The 27018-nt window shown below is 44.3% G+C and overlaps 2 protein-coding genes across 5 annotated transcripts in view; both read right to left on the bottom strand.

Moving 5' to 3' along the window:
• Positions 1–6050: 6050 nt before the first annotated feature.
• RPS17 (ribosomal protein S17) lies at positions 6051–14000 on the bottom strand. Its single transcript, XM_020997045.1, has 5 exons — positions 13896–14000; positions 13457–13608; positions 8688–8793; positions 6607–6672; positions 6051–6181 (listed from the first exon to the last, which is right to left on the bottom strand). The coding sequence occupies exons 1-5, from the start codon at positions 13896–13898 to the stop codon at positions 6101–6103; spliced, it is 408 nt and encodes a 135-aa protein (XP_020852704.1). The 5' UTR covers positions 13899–14000; the 3' UTR covers positions 6051–6100.
• Positions 14001–19868: 5868 nt separating this feature from the next.
• CPEB1 (cytoplasmic polyadenylation element binding protein 1) overlaps positions 19869–27018 on the bottom strand; it is a 71210-nt gene continuing 64060 nt past the window's right edge. For all 4 annotated transcript variants that reach the window (XM_020997046.1, XM_020997047.1, XM_020997048.1 and 1 more), the window contains exons 9-12: positions 25944–26142; positions 24891–24985; positions 24111–24191; positions 19869–21320 (exon numbers count right to left, since the gene is read on the bottom strand). In XM_020997046.1, the coding sequence (XP_020852705.1) occupies positions 21210–21320; positions 24111–24191; positions 24891–24985; positions 25944–26142 (486 nt within the window). In that variant the 3' untranslated portion in view covers positions 19869–21209. The remainder of the gene's footprint in view (positions 21321–24110; positions 24192–24890; positions 24986–25943; positions 26143–27018) is intronic.

Genomic DNA, 27018 nt, shown 5'->3' with positions numbered 1-27018 from the left:
TTGTAAATCTAATTATACAGTAGATAATGAGATCACTTTGGCATACAGGTTGGACTAGATGAGTGCTGAGATCCCTTCCAACTCCCAAATTTTGTGATTTTGTGTTCAAGCTATGGCAGGAGTCACAGGATCATATATTTGAGATGGAATGGTCCTTTCAGTCCAACAGAAGAGGAAATAAGGGCAAAGAGGTCCACAATGGTCCAGCTTTCCTGATTCTTATGTGTCAAGACAGAGCACTCAACTCAGGGGGGTCTTGGCAGTCCTTGGATCAGAGCTATTCAGGTAGAGAAGAGAGGAGCCCCTGCTCAGGTTAGGTGTTGCAGTGGATGGAGGGTGGAGGAACCCATGAAGAATTGGGTTCAAATCCAACCTCAGTCACTTCCTAGCTATACGACCCTGGACAAGTCACTTAACCTCTATTTGTCTCAGTTTCCTCAACTGTAAAATAGGGACATTAATAACACTTATCTCAAACAGCCGTTGTGATTAATATTTGTTAAGCTTGGCACAGTGCCTGGCACATAGTGCGTGCTATATAACTGTTTATTCCTTTTTCCTTATTCCATCTTAGTATCTAGCCCCTGAGGTCCCAAGCAAAGAGGTACCAAACCGCCTAGGATGAAGTAAAGGAGTATCCAGAAAGAGGAGCAGAAACGTCAAAGGAATACACCTAGTTCATCACAGACGATTCCTGAAACCACAACCGACAGATTTTTAACAGACTACAAGAAGTTAAAGAGAAAAACACACACTGTATCTCACCATATAATCATCACACCATCATTTTTTTTTCAGTCCAAAAATTGGTTTATAACCTTTCATTGCATAATTGTCACACAGTCTAATTCTGCTCGTGCGAGCCATGAGCCTAGAACTCTCAGCACGGGCACATTGTCACTTGCACGATTTGTTTAGAGTGCTGCAGTACTAACAGTATTGTCACTCAACCCAATGAAGAGCCACAGGCCCCAAAGGGAGCAGGCAGGTAGGCGGGCAGGGGAAGCTGCCATGAGTAAGTCATGTGATAGGGTAAGGCTTGCATCTTCCCAATTTTAACGTCTATTTATGAGTATTCCATGCATCCTAATCTTGCACCAAAGACAGTTTAGTAATAAATTATTTTTAAGTAATACCGGCACAATTTTAAATAGTTTCACATAATGGTCACACCCCACTTCTTTGTAAAACAAAAAATTGGCATAAAATCTGCAATGATTATGTGGTGAAATACAGTAGTGACACAGAGACCAGTCCTGATGTGCACACACAATAACTGATTCAGGACTTCAGAAAAGGAAGGGTGGCTGTGTGTGTCTGTCTAGGATACGGTGAGGAAAGAAGGCTACAACTCCTGTATTCACAAAGAAGCTGGCTGGAGCTGGAAAGGGATAGAGGCCACTAGGTGGTAAGCAATGATAAGCGGTAAGTAAATGTACCTTATTCAAGAGATCACTGGAAAAGCAGAACATTCAAAGGGTGAGGAAGACAATAAACATTTATATATCACCAACCATGTGTCAGGTGCTTTACAAATACTATCGAACTGGATCCTCACGACAACCCTGCAAGGTAGGTGCTGTTATCTCCATTTTGCAGGTAAGGAAACTGAGGCCAACAAAGCTTAAGCGACTTGTCCAAGGTCACATAGCTAGTAAGGTCTTCTATCCATCATCCTGCCACTTAAAGTACACATATAAATGAGTAAAAATCTCACCAACACTAAAGCAGATATTTCCAGGAGTCACGATCTGAACTTGAGCTTCTTTTTCTAAACTTTTATAATGAATAAATGGTCAGTTCTATGACAGCTTGAGTCCTTCTAAAACCCTTTCTAAAGAAACAATGTTATTTGCAGTAGCTTTTTCTAAGTCGTCAAGGTCCTGACTCCAGTTTGAAGGTTCTCCTTATCTCTGAGCCTTCTCTGTCCTCTTTGCTGCTGCTCCTCCCTATACATGGGCATTTCGAAAGCCTTAGGACTTGACCCTTTGCTTTTCTCTCTGTAGTCAACTTCCTTCTGTCTTCAATTCCTACTGTGTGTCACTTCCCAATCTGTGATCTCCGCTCCTGTTCTTTCTCCAGTGATACATCTTTAAGTAACTGCTAAATCACTACCATTTCTACCTGGATATGGCCCACTACTGCCTCAAATTCAATGTGTCTGACTGATCTTTCTTTTTTTCTAAATTCAGGGAGAGATGGCCCAGCAAAACAGAAAGAACCCTGGACCAAGAGCCCAAGGGACCTGAATTCTAGTCTTGATTCTACAAATAACTCACTGTGTGACCTTGGACTATCACTATCCCTCTCTGGGCCACTTATCTGCCATTTAGGGAGCAGAAATTCAAGATGAGTAAGTAGGTAGTAGGAAAACACCCAGGTGCCCCTGATGAGTTCAGGTCATCACTCAGATGAACTATATCCCAGGTCACATGAAAGAAACGGCAGATGAGAGTGATGAGTCACTGTCAAGAGTCTTGTAAAGATCTTGAAGAATGGGAGAGGTGACCTGGGATTGGAGAACAATGCCCTGATCTTTTAAAAATGGAGTGTGAGTGGAGTTTGACATTTATAGGTCAGTAAATTTATTTTTGATTACCGGCAAAACTCTAAAATGTGTTTATTAAGGGGACACTAAACGAACATTTAGAAATGGAAATAGTGATCACAAAGAGCCAACGTGGATTCAGTAGGAATAAATTATAGTGGTGGGTGGGTGGGAGTGTGTGTATATATATGTATCTGGAGTTGGACTTATGATGTCAGTCAACTGCTGCCCTGACTCCCACTTCATTTTACAGATTAACAGACTAAGGTGTGGAGTATTAGTGTCTTGCCCTAGGTCACATAGGTAATAAGATAGGGATTGGATATGAAACCCAAATACAAACACTGTTACCGTCATACTACACTGTAAACCCACTTTCTTCTTTGTTAGGGGTATTAGACTGATAGATCAAGGAGTGTAGTGGCAGTTTACCTACATTTTAGCAAAACCATGAACAAAGTCTCTCATGCTATCCTTGTGAACAAGGTGAAGAGACACAGGCTAGATAATGGGACATTCATGTAGATTAAAAGCTAGTTTAATGGCTGGACCCAAAGAGCATCTCAGTATCAATTTATAGGGATCTCTAGAGGAGTGCCCCTACGTCGCACTCTATGTGGAACGCTTTTATTTATAACAGATTAAAGCCTACGTAGTATGCTTGTCATATTCGCAAAACAATAAAGATAGGAGGGAAAACACTGAATGACAAGATGAAAAAAGATCATGACAGGTTCAAATCGTGAACTGAATTTAATAAGGTAAGATTGAAATGAGAAATAAATGGGTTTTAAAATAAACTTTGTAATAGAAGTGTAACTAGAAACACTAGCTGTGTGATCCGGGCAAGTCATTTAACCTCATCTGTAAAATGAGCTGAAGAAGGAAATGGCAAATTATTCTAGTCTTTGCTAAGAAAACCCCAAATGGGGTCACAAAGAATCGGACGTGACTAAAAAGATAAACAAAACTAGAAAACAATTCTTCTGAAAAAGATCTGAAGGCTTTAGAGAAGGGCAAGTTCAATGAGTCAACAACAGGTAGTGGCAGCCAAAAGCCAATGAAATCTTAGGCAGCTTTAAGAGCTTTATATACATGTGTGTGTATGTATATTTACATACAAATACATACACGTACTTATCTGAATACATGTCACATCAACTCCCAGAGGAGTTTTTTTGAACACATATTTCTATATTTTCTTTACTTATAGCACACAGTAGGTACTTAATCCACTTCTGCTGGATTTCATTAGTTTCCTCTGAAGGGCAGGACCATCTGCTCCCAAACCTCCATGTAAGGAGGGAACCCAGGACAGTCTCCTCCCCATTTCCCACCAACTGCCCAGCTTTCCAACTTACGTCATGCATCGGCAGCTCTTAGAAATCCATCACTGGGACACCTCATTATCTCCAAAGACTGAGTCAACCATAGCACTCACTCATATCTCATCACTATGCTCTACCTGGAGTTTCAAAACCCCCACTTAAAGGAAGAGACAGAGAAGGTAATGAATGTTTTCATAGCACCAAGTGCCAGGCTTTGTGCTAAGCACTTTCCCCAAATTATTTCATTTGATTGATCTTCGGGCCAACTCTTCCAGATAGATGCTGTTATTGAAGGTCCTGATTCCACTGATTCTTTACCACTTCCCTCTACTTCATCTTCCTTCCGATTCTCTCTACTGGCTCTTTAACTATATAGCATAAAAATGTGCTGAGATTTCCCGAGTCCTTAGAAAAAGAAAACTTTTTTGAAACATCTATAAGCAATTAAAATCAACAGCTAGAGCCCACAAAACGGGCCAAATCCAATGGTGAAAGTTGACACCATACTATTAAAAATTGTTTTCTACCCACATTTCTTGTTCTTTCACAACTTCAATTTCTCCTTAAACTTACCAAAGTTGTCTTACACTGTCTTTACAATGTTGTTACGGTACAAATTATGCTCATTTCACTCTCCAGTATAGTACATACAAGTCTTACCAGACTTATTGAAAATTACCCTTTTCAAAACTTCTCAAAGCATAGTATTTTATTATTCAGAAAAACAAAAATTTTCAGACATTGCCCAGTTGATGGACATTCCTTTGGTTTCTAGTTTTGTCACTACAAAGAGCTACATTTTTGTGCCTAAGGGTCCTTTTCCTGGTTTTTATTTCTTTGAGGGTAGTAAACCTAATGGCAAAGCTGTGTCAATAAGTAGTCTATTTAGTGAGTTTTAGTGTATAGTTCCAAATGGCCTTCTAGAATGGCTGTACTAATTCTCACCTGTCAACAGATTGGTGGGCAAATTATCTGCAGCCTCTTAACAATTATAATTTTCCTTTTGTGATTGTTGCCCAGACTGATAGGTGAGCCTTATTTAAAATGAACAAAAGTTTTCATCTAAAGGATCAGACGACTCCCTCTCTTACTCACAGCCCTCTGGCTACCATGCTTCTTACAAATTATTCTCCTTCATAAAGCAAACTAAATCCCTGGCAGGCACTCCCTTCACTTTGGTCTTTCAAAATCCTTTCCTTATGGCCTAGGCTCATTCCACCTCTTTTATCCAATCTTTCCTGACCTCCCCATTACTTTAGATAAGACTGTTTTTACTAATTTGTGTAAATGTCCTTCACTCCTTCTTCTCTAAAGACTACAGGTTCCTTGAGGGTAAGGACTGAGCAACACTGGCCAGGGGAAGAGTGAAATACTGTCCAACACCTAAATGACTTGGGAGCACTATTTTCAGGAAAAGTTGGGAAAGGAGTCCAGAACAGGCTACACTTTTGACATGTATCAGATCCAATATTCTACATCAACTCCCCTGAAAATAAGCAACATGTGAAATTTTGCCAATTAGGTTCATTTGGATTAAATTTAATTTCCTTTTTAAGAAATTCAACAGGGGCAGCTAGGTGGCGCAGTGGATAGAGCACCGGCCCTGGAGTCCAGAGGACCTGAGTTCAAATGCGACCTCAGACACATAGCACTCACTAGCTGTGTGACTCTGGGCAAGTCACTTAATACCAATTGCCTCACCAAAAAAAAATTAAATAAAATTTTGAAAAATTCAAGAGTACCACTACAGAGTACCATAATCAGATTAAATTAACATTTAGCAGATATTTGGTGGGGTCTTTTGCTGGGAGTTGAGTAGAGGGTATATAGAGAAAGAAAAAAGAAATCTGGAGTATGAGGCTAGAGTAGAGGTGTCAAACTTTACTGCTCTTGGACTGAATGCAGTCAACCCAACACTGTCTAGGACTGACCCAGATTAGGGATCCACTTCTATTTGAGTTTGACACCACTGGGCTAGCAGGAGACCTTACCTTCTACATGCACCAGCCTGGGGTTACATGTCAATAAGAGATTCTGAGCAAGGTCACAATGCACAGCTTAGATGACTAATTCAGTGGGCCATCAACCGCATGCTGAAATCTGTCCCCAAACCCAAAACTCTCCACATGTAGGCTTGCCAGTGCATGATGCAGCATCTGAAAACAAGACAGCACTCTGGGGAGGGGGGTTCCCAAGTTTATTGGAAAGAAAGCAGAAGTAAATATTAAACAGCTCCTCTTGGTGTTTTGAAGTTCATCCCAACTGTGGGCTGGGTAACTTGCAGGTTGGACAAACTGCCAAAGTCCTGAAAGGATGAGAAAAAAGAATTCCAAATGTGACACAATCCTTAATACATACTAAGGGAAATCTCAGTGAGGCTCAGGACCAAAGCAGTGACCTCTGACACCCTAGTCCAGACTGCTACATTTTCCCCTGTCCTCCCCGTCTGCTACAAACCTGTTAGGAACTGCTCTGAGCTAAGTAGGAGGGATCCTGAGGGGAGGGTGGAGTTCTGACAGGGTTTCACTGAATCTTGCTCACACTCATTACCAGGGTTAACAGAACCTAAGGACCAGATGGCCCATGTATGGGTCATGTTCCAAAAAGGTTGGTTCTCTCACCCATTGGCCCCTGTGGAAATCCCATAAAAGCTTCAACCTTGGACCTCTACCTGGTTACTGGTTCCCAGTCTCTGGGATTACCAGACCAAAAGTTCAAGGTTACACTCACCAGGAGTTTCAACATTTCTTTGGTATCAGGGTCCACTTCAATGATTTCTTGATCCAAAGCAGACACCTAGAAACGAAGAATGAGATCGGTCACTCACTACCAACAAGGAGACACAACCAGATTTTCTAACACATTTCCCACACACTTCTCTTTTTCTCCATATCAAAATATCCCTCAACTCACCAATCATCAATTAAATTAAGGCCTAGATTCAATTCCTGCTTTTTTTTTTTTGCTTTTTAGGCAATTGGGGTTAAGTGACCTGCCCAAGGTCATACAGATAGTAAGTTCCAAGTGTTTGGTCTGAGGCCGAATTTGAACTCAGGTCCTCCTTACTTCAGGGCCAGTGCTCTAATTCACTGCGCCACCTAGCTGCCCCCAATTCCTGCTTCTTTAACGTACTGACTGTGTGAACCTTAGCAAGTCATTTGAGTATTTGGGCCCCACCCGCTCACAAATACTATGAGTTGCAGATAGTCACTTATCTGCATAGGGAGAGATGTTTCCACCAGATATGCCAGGCACCTTGCTTCTCAATCAAGTCTACACTGCAGTTTTGTCTACCCCAAATCATGTTTTCCCTAATTCCAAAAATCTCATAAAGATGGGGTCACTCAGAATGGAAAACAGTTGCTGTATGACTCTTTTCCATGTCTTTCCATAAAACAAAGAAGAAATACTCCAGGAAAGTGAGAAAGGAAAAAGCACCAATACCAAAAATGCTTCTTTGGGAACTCACTCTATATCCACTCCAGGCACAAACAAAGCTCACCTGTGACTGTTCACAGCATCCAAAAACCTGGTTTCAATTCTAACTCGCTGTTAACTATGCCACAATTGGCAAGCCATGGAACCTCCCTGAACTATTTCCACTTCTGTAAGCCAAAATCATCCTTGTCCTCCCTTACTGGCCCAGAATCAAAAAAGCAAGCACTGCACAGCCTATAGACTACCCTCCCCACAACCCTGTGCAATGGTTAGGTGGCACCTTTCACAGAGGAAAGTGGCCCACGTGACCTAGGGCTTCTCCCCTACTATCCATCATCTGATTCACTGAGCTCACAATCAAGGATGGGTCCTCAACAAGAGGAATCCCAAGAAGCAGTGAGAGAATAAAAAAAAGAAGAGGACATCTGCAGCGGCCCAAAGAACAAGAGTCAGGAAAAGGGGGGCTGGTCTGTGTTCAGACACGTGAGCTGCAGGCAGAAAACGTGTTTTTGTTCCAAAGGGTAGAATCAAGACCAACGGACAGAAGTTTTGGGTCCAGTGCAGTTACTAACCACAGAATGAAGGGCTTCCAAGGAAGAGGCGTTCCATCCTCACAGGTGGTTGATGGAGGTGATCTAGGGGGCTGGGGGCTCAAGGTCCTTCCCCTCTCTAAGACTATGAGTAAAACCACAAGAATCCAGACAACTGGGCGCAGGTTTCCAAAAAGCCAAAAAGGCACTTTTCATTCCCAGACCCCTCGGCATGGTGCCTCACGTACCGCGGGATTGTATTGGATTCAATGCTAAGCGTCAGTGTGCCCCAGGCAAAGGCCGCCTAAGCACCTGCTGAAGAAAACCCCTGACTAACTGCAAAGTTAAGTCACTACTCAGGTCCTTTCTAGAACTTAATAGTGTGATCCAAAGTAGGTCAAATATGCAGCAGAGAATTCTAGGAGGAAAAACTAGACAAGTACTCAGCAAAGACAGCAAAGAGCCAAGCATCCTCAATGCTGAGGGCTTTCTTATAAGTAAGACCAGGGCCTGAAGAGGTCAGAGGGCCAAAGAAAATCTCTTTAGAAAAGCCACAGAATGAGTTTCTGTTTGTTTAATTTCAGAACCTATTTTTTTTTTTTGGTTGGGCAATGGGGGTTAAGTGACTTGCCCAGGGTCACACAGCTAGTAAGTGTTATGTTTCTGAGGCCAGATTTGAACTCGGGTCCTCCTGAATCCAGGGCTGGTGCTCTATCCACTGCGCCACCTAGCTGCCCCACAGAACCTATTTTAAAAGCCTTTTTATTCTCAATGCTTTGGAGCCCACACCTACTACCCATCAGGAAGAAAAGGACCAGGTCAGGGGGTGACTGGGGAGCTCACCTCAGGGACGTAGTTGTCCCTCCTTTCTCTTTCCTCTTCCTGCAGTTTGATGGAGATACCTCTCACAGGGCCTCTCTGGATCCTCTTCATCAGATGAGTAACGTAGCTATAAACCAACAGCACCAAAGCACGTGAGAAAAACCCTCCCAAACCCAATTTCCAACACCTGTCACCAGCTGTGGCACATCTGAACAAAAATGAGTAAAGCTGGAGGCACAGACTTTAAAGTAGCGGAGGAAAACCTAACAGCCCAAAAGCACCATTCCATTTTGCTTTAGAGCTATCAGCACTAAACCAGTTACGTGTGAATTTGTTTCAGACACATTCCAAACTAGCTAGAAAAAAAGGCATCCGCTAGGCTCAAGGGTGTCAGGAAAGGCCCACTGCTGATTCCAATAGTCCTAGGGGCCCACTAGCACTGGGGCACAGCTCCCTAGGGATTCCACCACAGGCAAACTAAGGGACAGAAGCACATGCACATTTCTCCATTTTGTTGATGGCAGAGTGAAGGACTGAACTAAAACGAGTGGTTGTAATGAACAGCAAATCCACTGCATTTGGCAGTGGGCAATACCAACCCCGTCGGCCTTCAAATAAATCTCAACTGTAGGCCAATAATCTCTCATTAAGCACTTAACAGATCTGGAAATTAACAGAACAGAGAATACTGCTCTGTTCACAGCACTTCTTCCAAGTTCCTCTAAAGAAGTAACTTTTACTTCTCTGTTATCCCTAGTGACTTGCACAGTGCAAGGGAAGCTCTTAACAAATGCTTGCTAATTAAATCAATAAGCAGGTACAATTGGTCAAGGATCAGTTAAGGAGTTCAAGGACATATAAAATGTTCTTTAACACAAAACCATCTTCTTGCCCACTATCTCAATTTTTTACTTGGCACTGAATTTGTACATATAGCTGATTTAATTCTCTCTTAATTTTAGTTAGATAGAAAGTAAAACTTAATACTGAAGATCAATGAGATCCCCAAGCCTACATTCTAGGCACGGCTCAGATACAACCAGCCTCAATTTTTAAATCTGTAAAGTGGGGATAAAAATTGCCTCATCTGCTTCCAAAAGTTGTTGAAAAAAATCAAGTAAAAAAAAAATCCACAAAAATATCACTGGAAATTATAAAGAGCTATAAATCGGCATTTACCACCTTGCTCAAGTAAATGTTCACTGAATGAGGAAAATCACTTCCCCACTGCCTACAAACTGCCATCCTCAAAAAAGCTTCACCTGATTCTGCCATCTCTCCTTGTAGCTAACCTCCTTGAGAAGGTTGTCTACAATGGGTGCCTCCAATTCCTTTCCTCTCACTCTAATTCTGCAGCTTGGCTTCCAGGCTTATCGTCCAACCATAACTGGCGTCTCCAAAATTACCAATGATTCATGTAATTGTCAAATTCAATGTCCTTTTCTCAATCCTCATCCTTCTCTGCAAGTCTCTGCCACTGTCAATCACCCTCTTTTCTCCTTGATATCTTCTTCTCTTAGATTTCTGTGACACTTCTCTGCATCTTGGTTGTCCTACATGTATAACCCCTTTACTGTCTCCCCACCACTAACCATGGGGATACTCCGCAGCTCTGTCCTGGGCCCTCATACTATTTTACATTTTGATCTCATAAGCCCTCATGGATTCAATCATCATCCTACTTGTCCAGCCCTAACCACTCTCCTAATCTCCAACTGCCTATTAGATACCTCAAACTGGAAATCCTATAGACACATGTCCCCCCTTCTCTGTCAGGGCTCTCACCATCCTGGTACAGACACTCTTTAACTTCACACCTGGGCTACTGCAAGTGCCCACTGGTTAGCCTCCTTGCCACAAGACTCCCCACTTCAGACCATCTTCAGTTCAGCTGTCAAACCGATCCCGAAACACTGGTGTAATCATCATCACCATATTCAACAAAATTCCAGTGGCTTCCTATTACCTCCAGAATCAACTACAAAATTTTGTGGTAGGCTTTTAAAGTCCTTCATAACTTGGCACCTTCCTACCTTTCCGGCCTTCTTACGATCTACTTTCACATACTGTATGGTTCAGTGACCCTGGCTTCCATGCTGTTCTTTGCACATGACACTTGTCTCCAACCTCCTCACTCTCTGAAAATCCCACATCCAATCAGTTAAGTCTTGCTTCTACCCGCCATAACATCTCTCCTGTATGTCCCCCTTCTTTCCTCTTACACTGCCAAATCTGATTCAGGTCCCCATCCTCTTATGCCTGGCTACAATAAGCCTGTCAGTTTGTCTCCCTATCTCCAGTCTCTCCTTCACTCTAATTCATGCTCTTACCCAGCTATTAAACTGCTCTCCCCAAAGTGAAGATCTGATGTCAACCCTCAATTTAATAAACTTCAATAGCTCCTTATTAAACTACAAGATCAAACACAGAATCCTATTTCGTTCCTTGCCAGGATCCTTCCATTCTACTGCCAGTCCAGGGCCTAGCTCCCTACATACTCTATGATCCAGTGACAATGGTGTCCTAGCAATTCTTCAAACATGAAACTCCATGCATTGTCACTGGCTATCCCTCCATGCCTGGAAGCTCCTCTTTCTTATCTCCACCTTTCAGCTTCCTTTAAGTCTCAGCTGAAGTTCCACATTCTGCAAGAAGCCCTTCCCAGTTCTCTATCGATTCTTAATGCCTCTCCTCTTAGATTACCCTCAATTTATCCTGTCTACAGCTTGTTTGTACATTGTTATTTGCATGTTTTCTCCTCATTAGGCCGAGTTCTTGAGGAGCTTAACTTTTTCTGACTTTCTTTGTATTCCCAATGCTTAGCACTCCTGATTAATGATTAAGGTTTTCTAGAAAAACCTACTGGAATTCTAAAAACTTCAAAAGCCAGACAACTATAAAGCCCTTTCAGAGATCACTAGGAAATCTAGTTTCTACCCAACAACAGAATATATCAAGGGTCAAAAGTATTATCCTCTTGGGAAATCAATTTATACCACTAGAGCAACTACCTTCACATTACTTCCTGACCAGAGTGAGGTTCCCAACTCACAGGTTTCTCCCTCAAAAATCCAATAGTTTCTCACCATTTACCTTAAATTTTCCACAGTCCCTCTTGTTGCATAACCATGGGACAGTTACTTCAGATCCTGGCCCCCATTTTCCTAGCCCATCAAAGGCAGGAATCGTACGTACTCCAATCACTTAGATCCAAATAAAATCCCACGAAGTCAACAATCATTTATTTAGGAATCACCTCCTCCATGCCAGGAATGCAAAGAAAGGCAAAAACAAAGAGTCCCAGCTCTCAGTGATCTCAGTGTAAAGAAGGAGATACCACACAAACACTAGGAACATACAAGGCAGACACAGCGAATGGGAGCTCGCCTCTGAGGGCAGGCACTGAGAGTAAAAAAGCTGGGAAAGGGTTTTGGCAGAGGGTGGGACTCTAGCTGAGACTTGAAGGAGTTAGGAGGGAGAGATGAGAGGAGTTTCAGGCATGGGGACCAGCCTGTGAGAATGCTTGGAATCAAAAGGTGCTGTGTTCAAGGAAAAGCCAGGAGGCCAGTGTCAGGTGATTAAAGTATGAGAAGGGGAATAAGATGTAAGAAGCCCCAAAAGGTAGGAAGAGGCCAAGTTAAAGACAGGATTTGATAGCTGATCCTGGAGGCTACAAGGACTTGTTTAAGGGGGTTTTAGGGGATGACACAGTCATATGTTCACTCTCAAGCCACCAACTGCACTGACAGACCTTATTCTGCTCCTGGGCACCTATGCTCCAAGCAACAATGTCTCCTAATGCGTGGAACGCCAACCCACCAAAACAGCCTGTTAAAATATTTCTTCCTTCAAGATACCACTCTTTTTTGGAGTCTTTCTGCAATAGATCCCCATGAATCTCTTTATTCTATTACCTGAATAGCTCCTGTGCACTCTTTTGTTGGATCATAATTAGAAACCCCTATATCTACCCTTCCAGAGGCTGCATGAAGTGTTTATTCATAACGACTGAGACCAAGTGGCCCATAGTAGGCAGCAATGTTCCTATGAATGTGGAGTGAAAAAGAACAGCATGGCACTCTTATTCAGTAAAGCTCAACGACTCCCTATTACCTACAGGATCAAACATGGTTGGCATTTAAAGCACAACACAAACCAGGCCCTTCCTATCTTTCCTACTCATCTTCCAGCTACACTCACCTACTTTTCGGTCCTCACACATAAAACTGCACCTTCCAACTCCTTGCATTTTCAGTGGCTGTCCCCCACGCCTAGGAGGCTCTTCTTCCTCACCTGACTCCTGTTTTCCTTCAGGACTCAACTCAAATTCACACCTTCCATTCACACTGGATGCATCCAGTGCGGGTAATTATTTGCACCCAGGTCTCCCCCATTAGCATGTAAACTCCCCGAGAGGAGAGCTGGTCACGTTGCTGCCTTTCTTTGTATCCCCAGTACTTAGCCCACAGCAGTCGCTTCGGAAATCCTTGCTAACCGATGGCCTGGGCTGAATTCCGGCTGTGCCACTAACTCAGAACAAGCCCCTTCCCCCTTCAGAGCCCCAGTTTCCTCTCCTGTAAAGTATGGGAGGTGACCTAGCTAACCTCTGAGGTTTCTTCTCCTAACTCCGCAAGCTCAGGTGCTCTCCACTCAATGAATTATGTATTAAAATCCTGCGTTAGGCCCCGGCAGCCTGCAGATCCGGGGCGACCCGGCCGAGGCAGGGGTGGGGGTGCCGGGGCCCAGGGAGCCCCCCACGACGCGCCCGGGGCCGCCCCAGGCCGGCTCACCCCGCGATCTTGTTGCGGAGCTTCTTGCTGGGGATGATGGCGATCTCCTCGCACACGCGCTTGTTCGTGTGGAAGTCATTGCCCAGGCGGGTGTAGTACTTCTCGATGATGACTCGCGCCGCCTTCTTCACGGTCTTGGTCCGAACGCGACCCTACGGGCGGAGGAGAGTGAGAGGCCGGCCCGGCCCGGCCCGGCCCGCAGGGAGACGCGCCCTCCTCCCATGCCCCCGCCCGCCAGGCCCCGGGTCAGTTCAGGCCCGCCGCGTCCGCATCCCCGGCCCCCCTCGAACCCCAGCGGCAAGTCCCGCAGACGGGATCCCCCCAGCCACGCAGCCCCATAGGAGCGGCGGTTCCTGGGCTCGCAGCTGGCCGCGCGGGGCCCAGGGGCGCCGCGGATGGAGACGGATGTCGAGCGGCTCCAGCACCGATGAGCACCTACCATGTTGACTCCGGAGGGTGAAGGGAGCAGAGGCTGCTGGGAAAAGGTCTATAAAGAGGCGGCAGCTGCGTTACTTCCGCCTGACCTGGAAGCGCGGGGCGAGGAGCTGAGCGCCAGAGCGACCTCCGGCGGGCGGGAGGGCAAGTGCAGCGCCCTGTGATCTGAGCTTTGGTTTCCGGCACCGAGTCCCAGGAGCCATCCCCGTTCTCCAGTTGGTGCGGAGAGGAAGGGGCGGAGATTGGTGACAGTGGAGGTAGGGATGAGTGGGGTGAGGCAACCAAGCCTGAGAGAGCCGAGGAAGGGGCGCGAGGACGTAGGGGTCGAGCGCAGGTTAATCTGCACACAGGTGCCTACCCGCGTGCGCAGGGTTAGTTTTGCACACAGATGCGCACGCCGTCTGTTTCCAGGGCCCAGAAATTGGGTGGGGGGGAGAGGGGCTTTACTCTAACATTCTTTTTTTCTTTGAAACGCCGGCGCCCAGCACCGTACCTGGAAGGTACTCAATAAATGCTTCTTGACTTACCTGGGGCGGGGCTTGGTGCAATCGTTACTATTTTTGTTGGGCCACGAGAAAAGAAGAGCGGCTCTCCCAGACAGACCCTTCTTTCCTCCCTCCCCAGGAGGGGCACCACAGGGGATGGGTTACTGACCCCGCCCCCTCTCCCCAGGTGGCAGTACCTAGGAAAAGCCCCTGTTACTGAAGCGTTAACCAGGGAGTGCATTTGCCACGGGCACAGGAGTGGGGCAGGCACGGAAGCCTGTATGTTCTGTCATTTTTAGGTTGTCCTGAGGCCATGGTTGGAGGATCTTGAAACCCTGTTGCTTGTTTTCTCCCCTGATTTTAGTCCTCATTTCTATCCCAAGGATTATGGAAAAGAAGCAGGTGTTTTCAGTTTTTCACCGCTTGCCTCTTCAATGCCAGAACCACTTCTTTTGAGCACGGGAGCCCTCCACCCCAGCAGCCCCGATAACTGAGATTCTCTTGGCGTTCTGGGCAAAACTGAAGAGCCGCCTCCTTTGGTCTTTGCCTCTTCTCAGCATCAGACCCCATTTAACTGACGTAAGCATACCTACGTGAAGGCTTGTGTAGGATAGTCAAAGGGCAGGGACTCCCAGCTACTAATTCTGAATCAACTAATTAGGTTTAAAAGAGTTTTTCTCCTTCCTTATGTCTCCCTAATTAGACAGCTTTTCTGTTCTACATTATACTGTAGTCCAGTTGGAGAGAGCCAAATGAACACTTTCCCTTCCACATGCCTTCTCTGGGCTATTTAGTGAGCATCTAACTTTCTAGCTCTCAGCTGGCCATTCTGGAGCTTAGGGCCCCTTAAAAGTTTGGCTTTGTTTCAGAAGCATTTCCTGAGCTTAGACTCAAGTCTTCAGTCCTCAGGCAATGCCACATCCCTACTTTGCTGCCAGATATGAATTACGCCTGAAATAATCCACCATGCTTACCTAGAACTATCTGGACAGCAGCCAAGTAGGGCCAGGGAAAAGAGGAGAAACTTGGGGATCTATGGCCCCAGGGTAGTAGGGAGTAAGTATAAAAGACCTACTCCACATCAACAAAGAATGTCACAATGTCACCCAGGACTTGCTCCTCCTAGATCCACATAAAGAACTGAGGGCCATTGTTAATTCCTAGGCCACAACTTGATCTGGCACTACCCTGAATAAAGGGATGGGAGACATGTGGGCTGACAGCTCTCTCCTCCTGACACCAGAGGATGATAATACCTCATCATCGCTATTGGGGACTATTAAGGGAGTTCAGTGTCTATCCCCACTCCTCATCTCACCATCCCTTGATCTATCCTCCTCAAAGCTCTGGGCAAACCAATGCCTCCAAGGGCTTGAGATGAGCTCTGAAAGGGGACAGTATGGCACAAGTCATCTTTTCCTAGGACCAATTCTAACAAGCTCTAGTGTGACAAGATGTACCCTTTTATCCCTTCCCCTCTATCTTCTCCAGAAGATTGCTCCTAGAAAAAACTGCCTATAATAATTACCAGAACTTCCTTAACCCCTTTCATTCTGGCATCCAATTCCAACATTTGAGACTGCTTCCCAAATTCACTAAGGGATCTCTATTTTCAGTGGATGGCCTTTGCTCAGTTTTCATCACAGCTGACCACCTCTCTTCTGTTTTCCTTCTAATCACTCATTCTGGATCACCTATGTGCTACTTCCCAAGCACAGATGAAAAGCAAGCCTCTACCTTGGTCCCTCTTCTGTCTCTACACCCTGGATGAAATGAGCTCTAATAACTCACAGAGCTCACTGTTTCGCCTTTCTGCTGAGCTCTGGTTCATCACCAACAACCTAACAGACATTTCAGGGTTTTTTTTTTAAGGCAATTGGGGTTAAGTGGCTTGCCCAGGTCACACATCTACTAAGTGTCAGGTGTTTGGTCTGAGGCCAGATTTGAACTCAGGTCCTCCTGACTTCAAGGCCAGTGCTCTACCCACTGTGCCACCTAGCTGCCCCTCAGATATCCAACAGGCATTTCAACCTCACGTCTAAAAGATCTCCTATACCCTTCTAAACTTACCCATTTCAAATAAGGAAACCTATCCTTCCAGGCAACCAGTCTAACAACCTCAATGTCATACCCTCCTACATCCATCACCTCTCTACCAACCATCCTCTATCTCCACTCACACAACCAGCACCCCAATTCAGGCTCTTAGCGTAACCCCTATCCAGGACTACTGCTATAGCCTCCTAATGTTTCCCTCCAAGTTTCTCCCCTTTTTCATGTCCTCCACACATCTGCCAAAACGATTGTCATGAGGTACAGGTCTGTATCACTCACCTATGAACTCCAGTGGTTCCCTTTTACTTACTTCTAGGATCAAACTGTTTGCCATTCAGTTTTCACAACTCTACCTTTGCAGATGTGTATTACACGTTACTCCCTTCCATGCACTGTCTAGCCAAATTTGCTTTCTTCCTGTTCTTCATTTACATGTCCTTTCTCCATCTTTGAAAGGGCTGGCCCTTGTTCCTCTCCGTAATGCCTACCTTCCTACAACACTCAGCTCAAGGGCTACAAGAAAACTTTTTATGATCTCCCTCACCCCCAGATATTAGTGTTTCATCCCTTCCCAAAATTACCTGAATTTGGTATATACTCTGATAGGGTACATCTGTCTCCCCCATTAGAATGTAAGTTCCTTGAGTGCAGAAGCTGTTTCCCTTTGGTCTATGCACCACTAATGCCTAGCAGAGTGTCCAAGGTAGGCTCTGAGATGTCCAGTGACTAATCCAAGATCCCAGTGAACGAGTCAGTAAAAATATGTATTGAACACCTATCATATACGTAGATATAGGAGAGAGATTTTTGGTAATATTTTGTTTCTGCCCTCATGAAGTACACACATCAGTTAAGGGTGTGACATACAAAGGTATGTATAAAAAATTTGTCAGGGAAGGGCAAAATGTTACATAAGACCTAAGGTCCTCCCAAAAGAGGTGGCATTTGAGTTGGGTTTGTTTTTTTTTTTAATATTTGGCTAGACAATGGGGTTAAGTGACTTGCCCAGAGTCACACAGTTAATAAGTGTTATGTGTCTGAAGCCGGATCTGAACTCAGGTCATCCTGAATCCAGGGCCAGTGCTCTATCCACTGCGCCACCTAGCTGCCCCTTTGAGTTGGGTTTTAAAGGATAGGGAGAAATTCTAAAGATAGCTGTGGAGGAATAGGAGGAAAAAGGGACAGTCCATGCAGAGGGAACAGTGGGAGAACAGGCAATTCCCTTTCCCCTGTTTATAAATTCTATTCCTTCCCAGATGTCAGTATTTCTATCATTTAAACACACAACTAATGCAAAATAGGTGTCTTAATCTTCCATTTTTAGGTTCCATGTCTGATAAGACCTTCAAGGCTCCTCCTCCCCCCACCACACACATTTAGCATATTGATCTGTATCTAGTAGCAATACTTGAAATGGACCAGTTGGAAGTTATGATGTAAGCATATAAGCCATACATAATTTCTTTCCCTGTGGCTATTTTTTTTTAACCTGCATACATACTTCCAAACTGTTTGTTTAGTTCCACTGACCAAAACCATATTTGATGTTCATGGTAACCAGATGGCTCATTTTATCTCAGGCTCACTTCCGTAAGACAGTCCTCCTAACCTCCTTTTGGGTATCACCAAAGGGCCTTTGAACTAAAAGATTCCTTTAGCCACCTGACTAACACATTTAGTGTTGGAGTTAGGAATAAAAGTACTGGCCTAGAGTGTCTTACCTTTATGCAAAACAGCCTACAAATGTCTAGGGAAGAGGAAGAATTACAGTAACTGTCTCTACCCCAAGAAAGGCATCTCGCCTTCCTCTCCCCACAATCCAGAGTTGGAAAGGTCAGGCCACAGAGCTGGATCTTCCTAGGAAACACTTCAACAAGAGTCTTGAAGTTCTCCACATTTCATGCAAATGCTCCCAATAAGAGACTGTGAGTGAGCTACTTCAGGTATTGAAATCACAGATAAAACGGAACTTTAGCCCAAGATCTAGACCAGGGGTGGGGAACCTGTGGTCTTGAGGCCACATGTGGCCCTCTAGGTTGTTGGGTGTGGTCTTTTGACTAAGTCCAAGTTTTACACAACAAATCCTTTTATTAAAGGGATTTGTTCTGTGAAGTTTGGATCCAGTCAAAGGGCCTAACTTGAGGACCTAGAGGGCCACATGTGGCCTTGAGACCACAGGTTCCCCACCTTTGGTCAAGGGGCTCACTGGGCAGTAGAAGAGAAGGATACTAGAAATAATAAAGACTTGCAAAGGTAAGAACAAGGTTAATAAGTAGATGGCAGGGTTTTTGGAATTTGGTGTGAATTAAAAGGTACCCAACCACTTGACTATCTTCCCTCTTCAGGGTCAGGCAAGAATGCCAAGGAACCTAGAGATATGGAATTAGGACAGAGACAACTTGGCCTACCTGCTTCATTATTAGAGTTTTCTTCCCATTCTCTTACATACCTAACCCAACCTCCTTCCTCCACCATGACTCTGGTGGGACACAACCACTGTAGCCAAATTTATGTGGCCATATCATCATTTCTGAATCTCACAGGGTCATTCTCCAGTCCTTTAATGGGATCGTCCAACTCTACTACAGACAAACTTATAACTTGGCTACCAGCACGATAATAAATAGTATTTCAACATTATCACTTAGAGAAAGGTCCACGGTGACTAGGGAATGGCAGTTGAGTTTAAGGCCTGGAACTTTCATGAAAATCTTAAACCACCAGAGCTATTTCTTCTGACTTGAGGCTTTGATTAGGAGGCTTTGATTAGGACAGTTGGACATCCAGATTCAATGACCTGATTCCAGGACACTTATTTTTCCATTTCTACTATGGGATTATCCTAAGTGGAAGATCTGTAGGAATAAAGAGATTAGAGCCTCTGCCTTTAATATTTTTCTATATGGAAAGTCAAGGTAACTTGGGCCTCCTGGATACCTCTAAACACTTTCCTGAAATAAGTATCCCTATGATGGACATGTAATGGCAGTCTTTGGGTCCTGGAATGAAGAGAAAATGGGGAAGTGGAAAAGGAATGGACACAGTCTGAAAGTGGGAAAAGACCACACTAGGAGCAGTATCTATGTCTAGACTTGGAGTGGAGTTTGTTAGCACCACACTACTCAGGAAAACCAGTCCTACTCTCAAAAGCTACTTAAATGTTTCATGTTACTGATGAGAGAAGACCATCCTTCAGCAGAAAGAGTCTGAAGAGCCTTGAACACTTAAATTTTCAAAGCCTGCAAAGTTCAAGCCTCGGGAGTTGCACGGGTGGGGTGTACACATGTAAATCTACCTAGTGGGACACCAGGCCTTAGAACAAAGTGCCAGGGCCCAATGCCAAGAAATCTGGACTTGACCTTCTCATCACCTAGGGACCAACCCACCAAGGTGCTCCCACCCACTATCATCAATATTAATGACAGAGACAAGCCCAACACTGCTGCAACGTGTTTATTATGTGCCAAAAAAACTACACCACAGCTTACTCCACACATCTGCAGGAGAGTGCAGTCTTGCCTGCATACACTACAATGAGGTAGGGACTTCACACACAGATTCACAAAAACCCACACAGAGCAGCTGGGATACGCAACAACGCAACATCGGCTCAGCGGGAGGGGGAGGAAGAGGAGGGAAGGTTATGACACTGGTTCTTTGGCACACAGCTTCCCGTAGAGGGGCAAGTTCTATTTTCTTCTTTTAAAAAAGAAAAAAAAATGTCAAGTTTTCAAATCCCAGCAGCATCAGCCAACTGCCATGTTGCTTCATACATTTTTTTTAAACGGAAAAAAAAAAAAAGAAAAAAGGGAAAGGTACTTGTCCCCTCTAAGTGAAAGGGCTCCTGTGAACCTTCATCTGCCCCCGTCAAAAAGCAGCCCTTTTTAGCTCAGTTACAAAAAAGAAAAAATTAAGTCCTGTGACTTTGTGATTAAAAACCTCTATCAACCCCCCACTTAAGTGCAACTTAAGAAAGTGCAAGAAACAGTTTAAAACTATGTACAGCAGCTCCACCATTGTTTATCTGGTCCAGTTTTAAATTTGAGAATCTCCTATTTTTCCTGGTTGCAAACGCCTCTCTCCACAACTGTGAGAAACCCTAAGCCGCAGTCCCCAGACACAAATTTGCATTAATGTTAAAAGCTGCCAGGAAAGAAAAAAATCTCTTGTTTCAAACTACTTAAAAACTGTTTTAAGGAGTGTAAAAAGGAACCGGTAAAAACCCTCGAGCGTAAAATATGAAATATGATTTTGGTTTAAATGAAGAGCAAAGTCTCCTTGTTGTTACAGTAAAAAACACCAGCTGAACACTCAGTTTATGCCGTTCAGGTGGGGGTTAAATAAATGGAAAGGCACTGTATGGCAACTGCAAACATGGAGCCACTGAGACCTGCATCATTACCATCAGTATTGCGAGGAATGTAAAAAAGCGCTTTTAATAAATAAAAAACCTAGACGAAGGCATCTGCATAAACACCTTCTCAACACGTGGTCCTTTTTTGCTTGTCATCAGCAAACTGAGGAACTAAAGTCTGGGAAAACTGCAGAGTCACTTGGGGGGTGACTGGGGGGGCCCTTCCCCTTATAACACCCCCTGAAAACAAAACCCGACAAAACTCACTGTGCATTAGTGCAGAAACAAAGACAGATCAGCAAGTGCAAAGGTGAATGTAAGATTTTCCCCATGTCCTTTGGAAGTGTGCTCCCAGCCTGGGCCAGAGGCTGGTAGCAACATTCCAGCTCTCATCACCAGGGGCAGATGGACACCCACCACCCCTCTAGCTGGACTCTCGGCTCTTCTGGTTACGCATCAGAGGGCGATGGTGACGAAGGCCCTCCGTGCTATGTCGCCAGTGCCAGCAGCTTCGGCAAAAGTACTTGAAGCAGACCTGTGGGGCAAGATGACGAAAATAAGAAAGGGAACATCAGTTCTAGTACGATCCGTCAGCCAGGAGCAGCCAATTTCTGAGATAAAAATCAGGTTTTAGCAGTTCTAAATGGGGAAGGGGGAGAAAACAGTAGAAATAAGTCATGGACAATGGCAGGCTGAACGGATCAACTATGCATTACAGTCAAAATCTTGTCCCAGAAGGTCACCTCTGGGGATCCATTTGCTCTGTACAAAGAACATCCTAAACTCTTTGCCCAAGGCATCTTTATAGCCTGACAATGTACAACATTTTTCAGCATTTTCAACACTCTTTATTCAAACATACGTGGGAAGCACTGATAATAGAGTCCTCCCTCCTCAGCTAATTGCCCTTGTATCTTAGGCACTGCTTTACCCAGCGGCTGACAGAATCCTATGCAAGTTAGTGCCTTTCTTCCCCACTATGATCTAGGTCTCTTCTTCATCTCCTCATAGCTTCTATAGTATGTTGCCCTGCATGTCTACGGAAGATGTATTATAGCCACACTTCCCTAAACTTAAGGCTTTGAACTGTAGAGTCTACCATAAAGCCAGGTGTCAACAATCAAGAGCAGTAGTAGAGGCTTTCTGGCTAGTGAGCGTCTTCCTGGAACAAGAAGATGTGACAGTCATGACACCTGTAACCTGTCTTCAGCTTGCTTTTTCAATGTGTTCAATATGTTTTAAGCATTTCATCTTCAGGTCTAAAAAAGGAAACATCCTTCTTCAGTCTGTTAATTAGCTGCCATTTTATTTAGAAGTCTATCTTAGCACTGTTTGGATATTCCTTCCCTGCTGAATGGAGATGGATCAGCTCCAAGGGGTTCTAGAGCCTGGCAAAGAACTAAAGGGTGAATGACAGGACTGCGTGACCCAAGTTAGAAAACAAGAAAAGGAAGAGGGAACAGAAGAGGGAAGAGGCCAAAAGCTACGGTTAGGAGTATTCAAGTCTTAAGTCTTCTCCTCCCTCCTCCCAAATAAACCATTTGCCTCAAATATCACTTTAATCTATAATAACAATACAACCTGACCAAAGACTTGGGAATTTGACATCTTTTCTTTCACTCTGATCTCAGATGAAGAGGTTTCCCTTCTTGTCAGGGTCAATTTCTCAGCAATTACCACCCACCTTACTGCAGCCTAGCCCTGCCCCCAGGGTGTTACCCAGTAGCAATTTTCTGGCTCATTCAGGCTCCTTCCCTTGGTCTACCACCTCACTAGGTCTTCCCCGCCCCCCCATCCTTAAACTCTCCATTGTGACCTTATTATTTGTCCTCATGCTACTCTTTTGCATCTCTCCTCAGTTTCTCAGCTAAACTCCCAGAAAAAGCTGACTATACTTAGGGCCTGCCCTCCTCTCTGTAATGTGACACCCCAACTCACTCAACTCAAACAACTCTCTCCAAAGTTACCAATGATTTTTCAATCAAAATCTAATGGCCTTTTCTCAGTGCTCATCCTCCCCAACTTCTGCATTGTTCAACACCATTGACCACTGATCTTCCTCCTCCTGGATCTACTCTACTCTTTAGGTTTTCATAACACTACTATGTACAAATGCTTAGTCTCAGTCTTTTGTGCTGGTCGTTCATCAAGGACACACCCACTGCCTTGGGCATCCCACCAGGACCTTTCTCCTCTTCTTTCATGATTTCCTCACTTGATGATCTCATCAGCTTTCTAAGGGTTCAATTTTCTATACAAATGATTCCCAGATCTTTATACTCAGCTTTACCACTCTCCTCCTGACCTCCAATCCTGAAGTCATTAACTACCTATTGGACATTTCAAAAACGAATTCCTGCAGGTGTCTCAAACTGAACACGTCTAAAACTAAACTCATCATCTTTTTTCCCAAAGCCTTCCCTGCTCTTTTGAACTCCCATTATCGTTGAGAAACTTTGAAGTCATCCACATTCACAACCTTGATAACTTGACCCTGACTGCTCACTCTTACTCTACCTATTCAAACGGCCAAATTTTGTCATTTCAACTTTCACAGCATCTCCACTCAACACAGACAAAACCCAGTTCAAACCCTTACCTCTCCCTCAGATTTCTGCACTAGCCTCATTGGTCTCCCTTCCTCAAGTCTCTTTTCACTCCAACCTGTCCATGTAACTGCCAAAGTGACTTTCCTAAAATATTAAGTCTGACCATCTTAACTTCTACTCCTAGTCCAGTGGCTTCCTCTTACCCTTTAGGATCAATGACGCCCCTGTTTGGCATTTAAAGCTCTTCAGTCTGGTCTCTTCCTATCTTTCAGTCTTCCATATTACTGCCCTCCATAGTCCAGTCCAGCTAGAGTGGCCCACTTTTCCTTGCACATAACACTCCCTTCTCTCCAATCTCTGTGCTTTGCAGTGGCTACTCTATGCCTGAAAAGCTCTTAGTTACCATACCTTCTGCCTCTTGGATGCCCTGGCTTCCTTCAATATTTATGCCAAAAGTCACAATCTGTGGGAGGCCTTCCCAGGTCCCTCCAGTTGCTAGTGTCTTCCCTGTAAGTTTACCTTCCATCTACTCTATATGTAGCTTGTATGTAAAACAATTATTTACACACTGTTTTCCATTAAAATAGAGAAAATATGGCATCACTGGAGTTATCTATGTTCAATTGTATTTTTATTTAATTTGTTGAATATTTCCCAATTCTATTTTAACCTTTTTCTGCCGCACTAGGAGTCTTGTGGGCCATCTGAGTGTTTGACACCTCTGCTCTAGGGGATGCAGGCCAGGTCAGACAACTGGGTGGGACAAGAAGACTCACCTGATCTCGACAGAAGAAAGGACCTGGCTGAGCACTGCAAATGTGACACAGAGAGTCTTCTAGGTAGGGATCAATCTGAACCTGTACAAAAGCAAGTTAGAGATGAGCTGTGTCCTGAGCATCCATGGTCAAAAATAGGAGGGAGGGCAGATTATTCTGCAGTGAAGGATGAAAAGGATGTATGTCCTTCAGGAGTGACAGGGCTCCTTGAGGAATGTGGCACATGATCACAGCAACAAATGGTTTCCTATTGTCCCAAAAGAAAGCTAAGTGGACTACCTTCAGGGAGTACCTGGATAAAGCTTCACACCCCTCAATGAGCACTATGTTTTAGAGCTTTTCATATATTGCCAAATGGCAATAGCCGAGTGCTTTGGACAAGATTCATAATTCACAAATCCTATTTGGTAACTAAAGAAAAACAGAGGATCAAAATTTGGATGTTGAGATCACCAAGCGTATTCTACTCACTTTTATACTGTGTTGGACTTTATTTAAGTTAATCCTCTCTAGGCTCTAGATCAAGTCATGGTGTCTGTATTCAACAGAAGCTACATACCTCCAGAAATCTTGTCTTTGTCTTTATCTGCCATGACTACATAACCCATTGGGGTACCTCACACCCATGGCACTACCTCGAACTACAGCTCTGAGGCAGACCGATTCAGGGCTCTTTAGTTCAATTAGCCAGACCTGTTATACCATGGTGTAACTCATTACTGAGTATTTTCAAGATGCCACAAGAGGGACATTTAGCCAACTCCAACAAGTACTACCCACCTTCTTGGTGAACTTGGTAGTTTTGATCTCCACAAAAGCAGCACTGACAGCCTTCAGATAACTGCGCTGATTGTTAAAAGTCACTCGGCCCGACCCTGAGAATCATACAAACATGGTTCACACCAGGGGTGAATAATATACTCTACATGAATGCAAATGCTAGCCCAGGACAAGAAGGAAGATATGCTAGGATGGAGAAAGGGAAGAGGAATTTCCTTAAATCCAGTTCTTGAGACAGATCCACAATGCCCAATGTTTTTCACTTCCTACTTAAGTCTTTGAAATCTCAGATTCAGAATCAACAGTATATTACCAGTTAGCACACAGTGTTTGTTTCTAGTCTCATACTGACTCCAGGAACATGAAGAGAAGACAATGCATGTTCTAATTAACCTGTTAGAGTACATATATTGTTTCAGGGAAAGGGGGCAGTACAGATCCTAAGGGCAGCAACCCAACCTCCAGCTCCCCACTCAGTACCCCAAATCAACAACAGTCACTGCTCAGTCTGACTGCTAGAGAAATGAGGAACAACGAACTTCTATTAAGAACTCTGGGCTGCGAAGGACATCAAGAAAGTTTATAGCATTCTCAGCTTGCCCCCAAATCTTCCCTCCTGTTCTTTCCTACTTCTCATTTAGCTGACCTCCAGTTGTTTCCATGCTCACCCACTATAGCTGGCAACTAGGTACCCAATGGCAGTCTCTCTAGGCTCACAAAATATGTGGAGGGGAGGGTCAGGCTAGAGCTCTGTGGTATAGTTAATCAACTGCCTGGTCATACCCAGTGAAGTAAAGGAAGGGAATAGAATGACTTCTCTTAGAAGAGCCACCAAACTGGTATTTACAAAAACGACTCCCCCCTTCCTTGTTGGAAAAGGTCAGAAGTCATTCCCTCCCACCCACCCCCACAGGAGGAATCCTGGAATCCCATACACAGTTTAGAGTCTGTTGACCAAAAGGTTTCCCCTACTTAGGGACCACTGAGGGTTGCCACACAGCCCCATTTCTAACCTCAGTTACCACATATTCCTGTTGAAAAGATGGCACTTACCAATAGGATACTTGTGCTTATCCGTGTCAATACCAGCATACACTACTCCTCCAAACAGATCATTTACAATTGCAGCCAGGGCCTCTGCATTGAGCATCCCATGCAGTGCCCCAACAAAGACAGTTCTGCTGGGATCCAGCCTTTGTGATGGGCTCCGGACAAAGTTGCTATCAGCTAAGACCCAGGGGATAACCTGCACCTGAAACCATCCAGAAATCAGCTCATGAGCAAGATGAGGGGTCACAGAGGGAGACTGTTCATTTGCAGGGGGAGGAGAAGGTTCCTCAGAGAACTAGAAATATATTCAGGTGACTGAAGCTTTTAGAGATTATTTCCTTGCAAGGTTTACCAGCTGGTTATTATGTGGACCAGTATCCCAGTGAAGAAAATAAGGCCTTCTCCCGATGCCCAGGAGACAGAATTGTTGATTACTTCCCATCTGTCCTGTTTGTAGCTTATTTGTACGCATGCTTATTTGTCTGCATGCTATCTTCTCTATGAGACTGCAGTTCCTTAAGAGCTCAGAGAATGGCTGGCACCTTTCTTTGTATCCCCAACACAGGGACCCACCAGACACTAAATATATGTTTGATCAACTGAGTGTCATATGATGTGACAAGCATAAGAAGAACTGGTGAATCTTGGGCACCAAGCCACAAAGCAACAAAAACTTAAGCAATATGAGAATGACACTGAAGGCTTCCAAGCATGATTCACAAATGCCTCTATTAGATTACCTTCTCATGACTTGGCAGACAGGTTTCCTGAACAAACCTAGGCTGCAGTTCATTAAGCCAATAGGTAGCTGTGGGAAAAGGGAGCAGTCTTTGGTGACCTTCCTTCCTGTTTCCCAGGTCATCCATCATCTTTCAATCCACAACCTGAACACGGCCAAATGACATCTCACGTTACACCTTTGCCCATTACACAGTATTTCCACAAAGCCTCACTGGGAGGCTAGCTCAGGAACCATGACACACCATGGTCCTGGAGAACTGAATGTGAGTAAAATTCACCTTTGTGAACTGAGATTTAGATATAAGTTTTATTTAGCCTTTCTAAAGCCTGAAGGATA

The sequence above is a fragment of the Phascolarctos cinereus genome, unplaced genomic scaffold (genome assembly GCF_003287225.1).
Source record: "Phascolarctos cinereus isolate Bilbo 61053 unplaced genomic scaffold, phaCin_HiC Scaffold_3;HRSCAF=262, whole genome shotgun sequence".
Classification (NCBI taxonomy): domain Eukaryota; kingdom Metazoa; phylum Chordata; class Mammalia; order Diprotodontia; family Phascolarctidae; genus Phascolarctos; species Phascolarctos cinereus.
This window is presented reverse-complemented; position numbering and strand designations above follow the sequence as displayed.

Excerpts from the sequence above, each read along its gene's own strand:
- RPS17 (XM_020997045.1), bottom strand. Across the intron at positions 6,673-8,687 it reads GGGACAACTACGTCCCTGAG|GTGTCTGCTTTGGATCAAGA; the intron begins GTGAGCTCCCCA and ends CTTCGTTTCTAG. Across the intron at positions 6,182-6,606 it reads AAGAAATGTTGAAACTCCTG|GACTTTGGCAGTTTGTCCAA; the intron begins GTGAGTGTAACC and ends TCATCCTTTCAG.